The sequence below is a fragment of the Diadema antillarum genome, unplaced genomic scaffold (assembly GCF_040938485.1).
Source record: "Diadema antillarum isolate AM-2024a unplaced genomic scaffold, OU_Dant_1.0 seq00000454_RagTag, whole genome shotgun sequence".
In the NCBI taxonomy this organism is placed as follows: domain Eukaryota; kingdom Metazoa; phylum Echinodermata; class Echinoidea; order Diadematoida; family Diadematidae; genus Diadema; species Diadema antillarum.
Window position 1 is genome coordinate 796,182 of NW_027271426.1, and position 12,476 is coordinate 808,657.

The following is a 12,476-nucleotide window of genomic DNA, read 5'->3' on the forward strand; positions in this document are numbered from 1 at the left end:
GCTCGCTCGCCAAAATGTATCAAAATTTATTTCATTTAAATCACCCTCAAAAGACCCCTCTTAGGTGCTTGAAAAAGCATATCATGCGGACCTTTTTTTAAAGTCCCTAATATACCGGGATCGGGTTGGGGTTGAACACTTTTTCAGAAATTAGGGGCGCAATTTTCGCGCTTGCCCCGGGCGCCGTTTTCCCTAGATACGCCACTGTATATATATACGTAAGTTTGCCGTTGCCGATTGCGGCGAGTTGTTCAACAGGCCTCGCTTTGAAAGTATGCAATATGTCTTTGAATTACATAGACTACTAAAATATTTGCGTTGCATGGTCGAGTTCACATCTTATTATTATAAGGCACGTATAGTTTGCCCTTCGCCCAGTAGTGCATCCAATATGTCGAAAAGTGGACCGATCTGTGCCCTCGTGTATTTCTGGGTGATGGTGTCTTTCATGGGGTCGATAAAACTTATCGGTGTCCTCTATCCAGAGCTCCGGCTGAGTTTTAAGGCGTCAGCCGGAGACATCGGGTTGGCTATCGGCGTGATGAACGTTGTGATGTTCGTTCAGGGTAAGACGTGGCCGTATTAAATTTATCAGTCACTGCGCATATCACTCTTGCTGAATCGTACCATAGTGTGTGTATTCGGATATCTCGTGATACAGTGAAGAGTTTTCGATTGTTGGAGAAGAAACCAGTGCCTATCTGCAAGTAGTAAAACTATTCACGTTTTTCTGCAATGTGATTAGCATAGTCAGCGCATATTGAGCGGGAATATAAATTTATTTTACGATTGACATTGTTAGATTCCACGAGAGAATTGCAAATAGTGCAATGAGTTATGGATATTTACAGTATGGCATTTTCATTATTACATTGATTATCATGGATTTATCGAGTTAAAGGACAGTTTACGCGCGGTTCCAGTACATCGCTCGCTTCATTTCGTCTGCTTTGAGCTCATCTTCAATTTAATTCAAATGAATTTATTTCCATATGAAGTAATACAAAGCAATATACATATAACGCTTACATGAGTACATAATATTTTAAGGAACTTTAAATCGCATAAGTTTCAACAAAACATGGGTACAGTTTCAACAAAACATGGGTACAATAATAACTATAATAATATCAACTTTGGTTTTTTAACTCTATATGGTAGCTTGTAAAATTTGTGAATTACTCTAGGAGATGAGAGCATCTCAAGATCCGCCAAGGCTCCGTGTATGAACATTTTGATATCATATCGTCTTTGCAACAATTAAGGGACCCGCGCAAGTCCCAATGTCGAGCATATGAATATCCAGTACCAAATAAACCTCGTGTAAAAATAGTAAAGCCAAGTTGGCAGCCATATTAAGTGGAACAATCATTGTACACATGACATCGCATGAGCCACTGTGGTGAAGGGGGTTAGAACTCTTGCCCTTGAAACGCAGGTCCTGGGTTCGAGTTTTGCCATGTAATTACGAAGGCTACATAGTATTGTGGCATCGTTTCATCCAATATTGTGTCCTGTTTGTCATGTTTGGCTAAAGCCGAACGGAATGGGATATATAAAAGTTAACAACATCAGCAGTAAATTATCAAACTAAATAATCAACTAACGCATCATCTCATTTTCTGATTAAATATATATATATATATACATATATATATACATATACATATATATATGTATGTATATATATATATATATATATATATATATATATATATATTAAAATGCCACATCATATTCCAACCAAATTGTGCACCAGATCATTGCATTTTCATTCTGAAAATGATAACCTTTGAGATATGTCTGCATGAAAGATATCTTGATAAACGGTCTTTCATGTTGATAAAATTGTTCTTGGAATAGACATATTCTTTACTAAAATGATGCTAAAAAGGAGTCCATTACTATGCAGACACTGACTTTGCATACATTACCTGGTATACATCTAACCAACATCTTCTTCAATGTTTCACCTTCTTTTTATGTCTGGTCAAGAACTCAATTCCACCCTCAGTTACTTTACACAAACATCTCACAACATATCCATTCATACAAACCTGTTATGGTAATGAACTGACTATTGGAGTTGATGAGCCACGAAGTTGTGTTCTTGTAAGATGCTGGTAGTAAGACACAGGACCTATATAGATGGGGTCATCCCACGAGTCAAACGGCCCACGAGTTCGACATTGGAAAAAACTCCATGAGTCCGACCGTAGGCAAGCAAGGCCCAAAAGTCCGACTAGTCAAAAAATATACTTGAGCCCGACACTATGCAAACAAGGCCCACGAGTTAAACTAGACAGGACAGGCCGTCGAGTTCGACATTACGTACACTGTCTCGTGGGCCTTTCCTGTTTGGTGTCGAACTCGTGGGCCTTGTTTGCCCAGTGTCGGACACATGGGCCATATTTGCCTAGATGGTTGTATGTCCTGTGGGCTGTGTGATTCATGGATGTCGAACTCGTGACGTGCACCTGTATAGATTACTTACGTTGTAGACACCAGTCAAACAAGCCACACATGTTTTTCTCTCTGCACTAACCTTTTCCTTTTACATTTATATCTCATACAGCAAAAGGGACTCACACTTCATTATTCATACAGACGGCGGTAAGATGCTGTCAAAAAGAACGTCGAAATATTCTCTTAACTAGAAAATAAAACCATGCACTATGTTTGTTTGTTTCTTTAAACTGGCATTTCGTAAGTTCTGACATTTTTTTTTTCTTTTTGGGGGGCTAGTTTTCACACCTCTTCCATTGATATAACTCCTTGTATCAATGATTGTGCTTTTTTATTTACATACGTTTTGAGACTGTGTAGGGCAAATGGCTTTGTGTTTAAGCAGGGAGGTTGTCTGACCTCCATGGTTGAAGTAAGTATATGCCTATAGTAAAAAGAAAAAACCTTAAGGCCCAAGTGCACATTCGCTTCTGCAGGTTTGGAAAAAAGGTAAATCTTACACGAAACACTCATTTATCAAACAGCGTTTTCCATTGTTGCCTTTTCAGCCCCCGTTGTAGCGTATGTTTACAAACGGGTTAAGGTTTTCTACAAGAGGGGACTTTTGGTCGGTGGGACAGTTCTTCCAGCGCTCGGTCTCGCGTCTGCCAGCTGCGTCCAGAACAGCTCGCTCTTCACCGTCTGTCTTGCCGTTGCAGGTAAGCAAAAGATGTTTAAGATTCTTTAGAAAAGAAAAGAAAACCAACAACAACAATCAACAGCCCGGGAGATTGTTACATTCCTTATAAGAAGGACGAAGAGATGTTTCTCATCAAAGAAGACTCTGCTCTTGTACTTGTTTAACCCCTCAAGTCCAAGAGTAATTTTGATGCCTATATAGGTGGCAGAAAGTATTACATCATTTGTCATTAAAATGATTACTCTGAATTTTAGTGAGTATTTTAAGTTGGAGAAATATTTGATACGCGAATTATGGTGAAGTGGTATTTACAGATGAAAATATTTACCTTGAATTAAAACGCAGTGTTAACATGTTTCTACGAAGTTTTCAGGTACATGTATAATGATTATAAATTATCATAACATCAAATTGCCTGCATAAAAACATATGAGCATCGGCAAGATATTCAAAAAGATTATATAGTGTGGATCTTTGAACCCTTTACAATTTTCAAAAGCTTGATTTTTTTTTTGCGTGTGTGTGGCATTAGTCGTAATAGTCAATTGCTGTCAGCGCTCTATTCGTATTCTAAAAAGTGCTAGCACGATTTAAACACACATCAAAGCGAAATATTGCAAAGGGAGTATTCTGCAGGATGTGTGGCTCCACGGGAGCTTATATACACAATACCTTTGTCCTCGCCCTGGCCCACTGTATAATACATTGCCTTCAAAGTATACCAGAGGCATTGTGTCTTTGGACGTCTATAAGCGGTCCGCATACGTCTAATGTCTTGGAAAAGCAGTTAAGAAACCTCTTAAGTGAATTGTTGACGCTTTATCAAGTTGAGCTATACAAGAGGTGCAGGTGTGCCAGACAGTGCCAGATGTAAAATATGATCGATGTTGGGCAATCTCGCTCAAGGTCATTGAACAACAGGTCACTGAACCTTAGCATTAAGTGTTATATTTTTGGCCAAATTTTCATATAGGAATTCCAGTGGCATAAATAACTTTATAGTGATTAAGGATAGAAGAAAATACGAACTTATTAGGTGTATTATGGCTTAAATATCAAGAGTCATTTGCCACAAGATTCTATCATATGGATGGACATAATGCGCAGTGAAAAATAATATGAAAATCTCGACGAGTGTCACACCTTCATTTGGTATAGCCCGAAACGTTTGTTCCATCTAATGGGTATACACCTGCTTTTAAAGGTTGTAAATGATTATGAATTATTATTATTATGACATGTATGGTACATGTAGTATGATCAGTATAGGTATGAAAATTGGGTGATGTTCGTTATTCCGAAGGTTCGTTCATCCGAAAATGATAAAGGGCTCGTCAATCCAAACATTTGTGTCGTTATTCCAAATTTTCGTTCCAAATTTTCGTAATTCAAAAAAGAAAAAAGAAAAAAAGAAAAAGTACGTTATTCCGAAAGATCGGTAATTAGAAAATAAAATAAAGTTCGTTATTCCGAAGGATCGTTTCCACGAAAATGAAGTAAAGCTCGTTAATCCAAAGATATAAGATTGTGCAAACTAGATACTATTCGGAATTACAAATCTTATTTCATTTTCGGATTAACGAATCTTTGGAATAACGAACCTTCGGAATAAGGAACCTTATTCTATTTTCGAATGAACGAACCTTCGGAATAACAATCTGTAAATATGAAAATTATTATGCTCACAATGTTATGCATATGATTATTATCGGAGTTTTCCGTCTCCATTAAGCAAGTTCGTACGGAACGCTTTCTCTCTTCATTGTACAGGCTTGGGCTACGGAATATGCAATATAACCATGCTCATAGAAATGAACGAACAAGACAACACCCGATTTCCAATGTTTTTTAGTTTTGGAAGATCGGGCATTCCCGTAGGAATGGTGCTAATACCGATGGCTGGTGAGTTCCTGATGAAAGTCTACGGTTGGCAAGGGGCTATGCTGATCATCAGTGGCGCAATAGCTAACACAATCCCGATGTCTCTGGCCATTCAGCCACTCCATTCTACAGCTCATCAATCTGCTGCAGAAAAGATTGAAGATATACATGACGACAGAGACATGAGACACAAGCTTACAACTCTTGGGAGAGAGAAGCATTTGAGAGCCGTAAATTCCACGGAAGAGGATGAAGCGTCGCGCCAAGAAGTCATAATGGCCGTCGACGAATCATCAGATTCTTGCTCGGAGTCAGAGTGGGTGACCCATCAAAGGAGGATCCGCAGCAATAAGTACAACACAAATCACGAGGAAGAATCCCAACCATGTCTATCCAGACGAGAAGAAGACAAAACATCCTTTAGCCAGAAGTGTCTCAGTCTGATACGTTGGATGAAGAAGTCTGAGTTCATCATCCGCAATCCGAACGTTATGTTCATCTATCTGGCGTGTGTCCCCTGCTACATGGTTTACGGCGGGTGGCATGCGTTTCTCATACCACGCGCCCTGGAACTCCGCAACTCGGTGCGCCATGTGGTGATCCTGACATCCTGCGTGGCGCTCTCCAACTTCTGCGCTAGAATCATTTTCGGATTGTGCAGTCAGAAACTGACTCGATACATAGATGTTTACCTTGTTCTATCGCTTGTGAACGTGCTTTCCCTGCTCACTGACGTGTTGACATTTGGCGGACACACTTTCTACGTCCTGGTTACGACGGCGACCGTATCGTCTGCATGCATTGCATGCCGCAGTATCGTTGCCACTATGATCATCCGGCAGAATGTCTGTGAGGAAAACTTCCCCATTGCACTGGCGCTTGAGGAACTCGTCGGAGGCACTAGCATCATGTTCGGTGCTTACTTCTCAGGTATGTATAGGCAGATTTAAACTTTCGATCACTTCTTATACTAGTGATGACCGAAGAAAATAAAATAACGAACATTATACTGATGATGATTTCTAGCTGACACACATTGATTCATTATGATTGTATCAAATTGTACTAGCCCAAAATTGTCATTTTAATTATGCTGTTTTTCTTTGTTCTTTTGACTAAAAATTATTGTCTGTTCCTCTTAAATGTGTTAAAAAAAACACACAGCAGCAATAACAAACTTATCATTTGTTCACACACAAAAAGTCATATAAAATAAATGATCACAATGAGTCAAGATTGGCAAAGTCATTGTGAAAGGTGATAGGAACTATAAAGCAAAACGATATACGTTTCACATACGTGGATAATCGAGTTAAAGAATTTGGAGAAAATCTTGAAAAGTTCTCAGACCCCAACACATCGGCTGATAAACGCAAACAGATAATCAACCAAAATCCAACCAAAAAACAAACAAACAAACAAACAAAAAAAAAACACAAAAACAAACACCAGAGCCCAAACCCATTTCCGTGGAGCGGGGATGGGGTGGGGTGGGAAAAGGATCATGGGAGGTCTTGGTATTTGCCCTCTTATTATTCTAAAGACGGCAAGTTGCTGGTCAATGTACCTCTGCTGACTAAGACAGTTAGTACTCTAAGTGTAATACGTACTTGTTTTGTATCACCCTCATCAAACCTGTTTACTTGACACGTACCACTAGGCACCTACGGCTAAACTCATTCGGTCGACTATCAATTTCGTCTAATGCCCGTTCGGTCTAAAATCTTCATTTAATATATGGTCTAATAACCAGTTTGGCTAATTATCATTTCGGTTAATGACAAGATGGCTCAATTGTCATTTCGTCTATTAATCCCACCTCGTCCAATATCATTTGGGCTATTGTCAGTTCGTCTAAATTTCATTATGTCTATTAATCATCAAGTCTATGGGCATCTCGGCTAATTACCGCTTGGTCCACTGCCCGATTAATCTATATTTCACTACCGGTCTAATAGGCAGTGAGTCTACTCCCATTTCGTCTAATTTCCAGTTAGTCCACTAGCCAATTCGTCCAATCAGCATTTCGTCTAAACACTCTTTCGGCTAATCACCTTTTAGTCTGATTTTCATTTGGTCTAATTTCCAGTAGGACTTTTTGTCGACAAGATGCAAATAATATATTTGTATTGCCGACTTGTATGGCTGCCGTTGAAGTGCCTTTATTGTGTGGTATATAGCTTACCAAGTGTGTGTACACTGCCTGAGATTTGGCTCATATACGCTAGACTGACCGTACCCACGTGCCTGGTTTGTTGAAAGTTTTAAAAGCTAAAGGCATTTGCTCTCCGCACATCAAAGTTTAGTGCATGTAGTATAAAGTCAATAGATATTCGTAACAAGGGAAGTTGTCATTTTGTGCATTCTTTTCACTTTCTACCTGTTTAGCTGAAGAGCGAAGTCCACTGCAAAATCATGCTGACGTCACTACCAGATAATGCTCGTCACCATTGATGTGTTATAATGTATCATCGATTAGATTCACTTTACAGTTGCGCGCGCTATGATGATGGTAGAAGGTATGATTACGCATGGAGGCAGAAATCAAGCTTGGTGTAATGTCGACTCCATTAGGTGGCATACACATTCCTCTCTAGTTCCAGACATGCAGATACAATGTCTCAAGTAGAAAGAAAGTATCTCTTCAACCTTCTTGGTGGATGTATATCTCTTACAAGTATTCTCAAGTTGTACAGCAGTCATGCACAGTAAAATAGGCTATAAATTATGTATAACTTACAATACTAGCTGCTATGTATGTATGTATTACAGATACATGTAATTATTTTAAGGATAGATGATTATTTTCTCTGTAACTTGCACTCCGCACGTTGATCTCAAGAAAACTCAAATTGGAAAACGCCAACGCCCAAATTCTGAAATCCACCGGGTAAACATTAGATAGTTAAGGCCCTGTCACACCTTTCCGGGCAAGCTACGCGGGCTTGTTGCGTGTATGAATTTTTCAGCACGCAGGGTAATTTTCTGCGGGCGGACAATGATTTGGGCGAGTTTCGCGTGCGTCTTACCTGCTGTACATGTGCTACTTACGTTCTACTCACGTTCTAGTTACGGGCTAGTTGCGCGAGAGTTGCCTGCTAGGTGCTACCGCTACGGCCCTTCTACCGGTGTTCTGCGTTGACATCTGCGGGCAAGCCCCGCGACTCACCCGGAACAAGTTGAAGCATGCTCAAGGGGCCGTTACACCTTTCCGGGCAAGCCCTGCTTGTGACTTGCGGGGAACATTTTTTGCTACCTGGAGGTCCCTGCAGATGGCCTGCACAATGACAGTATCTAGCACATACCCGCCCGTAGTTGCGCACGCAAGTCCGATTTACCCGCAGCCAAGTTTTGAGCATGCTCAAAACCTTTTCCGGGTGACTCGCAGGGAATGCCAGCAGAGGTCCACGCAGAACACCAGTAGGAGGCATGTAGCTGCCACAAGTCACAGGCAGTTAACCCGCGTCAGTTACTGCCTTTCTGCTGGTTAGTTGAGAGTCGGCTGCGGTCAGCATTATGACATTCTCTGGGACCTCTGCCAAATGAATAATCCTTCAGAGGAATTCCTTCACTGAGTTGTCAGCCCCCACGCGCCTGACACGCAGGTCACACAAAATACCCGCAAGTAAAACTTAAGTAGCACGCGTCCAGCAAGTAAGACACATGCAAATCCTTGTCCGCCCTCAGAAATTGTCCGGTATGCTGGAAAATCCCCACACGCAACAAGCCCGCGTAGCTTGCCCGGAAAGATGTGACAGGGCATAAACATGGCTGCGGGTAAAATGGATTTGCGTGGGCACTTCCGGGTGACTACGGGCGAGATACGTGCTAGGTACTGTCATGTGCGGGCATCTGCGGGGATCTCCGGGTAGCAAAAATTGCTCTCCGCAAATCACACGCAAGGCTTGCCCGGAAAGGTGTGACAGTGGACTAACTGTACATTACAGTAAGTGGTATTTAGACCAAATTGGCATTAGACTAACTGAATGATAGACGAACGGTTGATTAGACAGTATCGTATTAAATATACCAACGGGCAATAGACCAAATGGATATTAGACGAAATGGGCATAGCCTACCTGTTAAGTGTCGAACTGGTCATGAGGCAAAGGGACAATATTGGACTAAATGGTTTATACTAGACGAACTGGTTGTAAACGAAACAGGATTAGACCACATAGATTGAGCTTAAACGGGTATTAGACGAAGTGGCAGTAGACCAAGTGATATTTTTATACATACTGCTGTTTAATTCTCCCATTAGAATGTTGCACAACTTCCACAGAAATGTGTCAATGTGCGAGACGCTAAAATTTTGCGCTCTCTTTCATTGACTGACTCCAGTGGCGGATTCAGAGGGGGGCGCACCGGGCACGTGCCCTCTCTTTATTTTTTTGTTGAAACAAAAGAAATAACAAGACAAAATGCGGGGGGGGGGGGAACGCCCCCTTTAATTTTTGTAAAGGCACCTCCCCTTTACGGAATTCCTGGATCCGCCCCTGGACTCTCTGTAGAAACATGACATGTTTTGATGGCAAGGCTGCTGATATTTCTAGTTGTCCTTTATTAGTGATGATTCAGCGGCTTTATGTGTCAAAATTGTTTTTGGTAGGCCATGCATGACGATCGAAGGCGATAATTTGGGTTGTACTCCAACCGCACACAATGCAATCAACTATAGCACAAAACGATACACCAACGAGAAAAAAAAAAAAAACCCACACATTTTGATTTGCAGTGTCTGGGCATACACCCAGCAAACACACGTTTTGTTTTGTTGTTGTTGTTGTTGTTTTAGGTTCCGTACGTCTTCGTATAAAATGGACGTTATTAGAACGTACATAATTATAACGTCAAAGTTGGGACTTAAAATTTACCGCAAAGCACAGTTTTTTAAGCGTTTTGAAAACGTCAATGGACGTTACAAAACGTTTTTATTATGTCTGCTACGTTTTCGTCATTTATAAACGTCCACAAAACGTTTTTATTAGGTCTGCTACGTCGACTTCGTCTAAAATGAACTTTTAAAAAACGTTTTTATTTGGTCCGCTACGTTTTCATCACTGTTTTCTTTGTAAAGAATATCCATGCATATTTATGAATATTCAAATAAGAAAATCTAAAATTTGAAGACTAGTTGAAATAGATAAAAGACATTGAAATCTAAAGTATTTATGCTGGGTTCAAACTTTATGTGTTTACAATTGTACCTACATTAATGTTCAGTTTTTCACAATTTCAGATTGTGTTATGAAGAGGTATTTTCATATGTTAATAGGCCTAATTAAGGTATGTTTGATTTAATCTTAGTAACCCTGTCTTCATGCATTACAACATTTGCCGATATATAAAAAGAATGTGATACAGATACATCAACTGGGAATAATAGGATGTAGTAGGTATATAGGTGGAGGACATTAGGAACATGTTAGGATATAGGATTATACAAGATTATGATTAAGGTACATTCATCCCAGATTGTGCCTGTATAATCTAATATCTATACTTTTTTTTTAATGCTCAATAAAAGATAAACAGACGTTCTTAAAAGGTTTTCTGGACTTTTTTTGACGGACATAAAAGGTTCCCTAATCGTTCTGGAAATGGTCATAAGACTTTTTGAGACGTTCTTAAAAAGTTTCTTGAACGTTCTAGGCGGTTTTCAAAGGTTTTCTGGACGTCCGCAGAACGTCCACAGAACGTTTTGAATATTCTTACATTTTTCTGACGTCTATAACGTCCAAAAGGTTTTCTGCAGGTCATTAAAAAATTTTGAAAGGTTTTTTTAATATGTTTTAAACGTTTAAAAACGTTTTTATAACGTCCATTTGAAACGTTTTAAATACGTCGAAAACCTTCCACATAAAACGTTCTGAGAACGTTTTGACAAAAACGGTTAAATAACGAATTTGGAACGTTTCAAGAACGTTCAGAAAACGTCCAAATGTTAGCTGGGCAGCAAACTGGGCAGCAAGCTACTAGAACCTGCTAAATGTATTCATTTTGTGATATCGTTAGTGCTGTGTTGACTAATTTTCTTTATTTCGTCTTTTGCAGGGCTGTTTGCTGACTTGTTCGGAAGTTTTAATTATTCCTTTATGCTCCTGATCGTCCTAGACGCGTTGAACGTGCTGTTGATGTTACCTGTGAAGTGCAACCCGTCCAGTGGAACTGAAAAGGACGAAGAAATCGTCCCACCCAAGTCCGCATGCACTAACGGCCGATAGACATGATTTAAAGGAAGCCAAAATCCAAAGAGAAATGTGGATTGAGTGAAAGCAGCAACATTATAGTAGAGCACATCAGTGAAAATTTGAGGAAAATCGGACAATCGATGCAAAAGTTATGAACTTTAAAAGTTTTGGTGTTGAAACCACTGGGTAAGGAGACTACTTGAGTCTATGACATCAAGTGTGGACAACAATAAAGAAAATATAAAGAAAAATCAACATGCTTTCACTTTTCTAGCATAATGAAAGAGCTCTTCACTAACTACTTTGAGAAAGCAGGAGAAATAATTACTACCCTCAATTATGTCAGTATCAAGTTGATGGAATGTGTAATTTTCATGAAAATTTTTTTTTGTGGAATTCTCTTTATATTTTCTTTATATATACATGGCGTCATGAACTCTAGTAGTCTCCTTATCCAGTCATTATAACTCCAAAACTTTAAAAATTCATAACTTTTGCATCAATCGTCCGATTTTCCTCAAACTTTCACTAATGTGCTCTACTAATGTTGCTGCTTTCACTCAATCCACATCGCAGTTTTGGTTTTGGTTTTGGTTTCCATGGTCGAGCTGAGCATCACAGAACGTGGTTCAATGGAGTTGCAAACTGTGTTGCATCACAGGAACTCCGAGTACATGATCCATGAGTGATATCGAACACGCAAAATATCTTGCGTTTTATATAACACTGTGAAAGTTTTAATGTACTGTACATTAACGTTGGCTTGAATGTATACCATATAACATTCCACATTATAATTCAGTTGAATTACGCTCTGACGTAGAAATTAGTTGAGATACTTGCTGGAATTTTTGAAGGTACAGTGTAGTTTAGATGGACTTTAAATTCACTTAGATTGCAAAAGTGACCCGAGCGAAAAGAACACTGGATATTTCCCTTCAATCCCACAACACGGATGAGTAATAAATGAAATATGTTGGGCAACACAAAGGATTATTTTCCCGAAAAGTGATATTCGCCACATGTTCAGTCAAATATCACAAATTCAGTCTTTTGTAAATGATTCCCCCAGCTACCACACTCTCCCTGTTATAAAGTCGTCGTATCCAAGTCGCCATAGAACTCTTATAAATTCTAATTTTATGCTTATATGCTTAAAAGAAATGCATATTTCCTCTCTTTAAGTTAATGTCAAATAAGACAAGTGATGGTTTCAGTGAAAGCAGTTCCGGACTTGTGACGGCAAGACAGTACAA

General features: G+C 39.6%; 1 protein-coding gene across 1 annotated transcript; it reads left to right on the forward strand.

Moving 5' to 3' along the window:
• Positions 1–391: 391 nt before the first annotated feature.
• Positions 392–11,303, forward strand: LOC139732864 (uncharacterized). Its single transcript, XM_071643702.1, has 4 exons — positions 392–566; positions 3,015–3,164; positions 4,916–5,956; positions 11,084–11,303. The coding sequence occupies exons 1-4, from the start codon at positions 392–394 to the stop codon at positions 11,251–11,253; spliced, it is 1,536 nt and encodes a 511-aa protein (XP_071499803.1). The 3' UTR covers positions 11,254–11,303.
• Positions 11,304–12,476: the final 1,173 nt, after the last annotated feature.

Excerpts from the sequence above, each read along its gene's own strand:
- LOC139732864 (XM_071643702.1), top strand. The coding sequence starts at position 392 with ATGTCGAAAAGTGGACCGATCTGTGCCCTCGTGTATTTCTGGGTGATG. Across the intron at positions 567-3,014 it reads CGTTGTGATGTTCGTTCAGG|CCCCCGTTGTAGCGTATGTT; the intron begins GTAAGACGTGGC and ends TTGCCTTTTCAG. Across the intron at positions 5,957-11,083 it reads GTTCGGTGCTTACTTCTCAG|GGCTGTTTGCTGACTTGTTC; the intron begins GTATGTATAGGC and ends CGTCTTTTGCAG.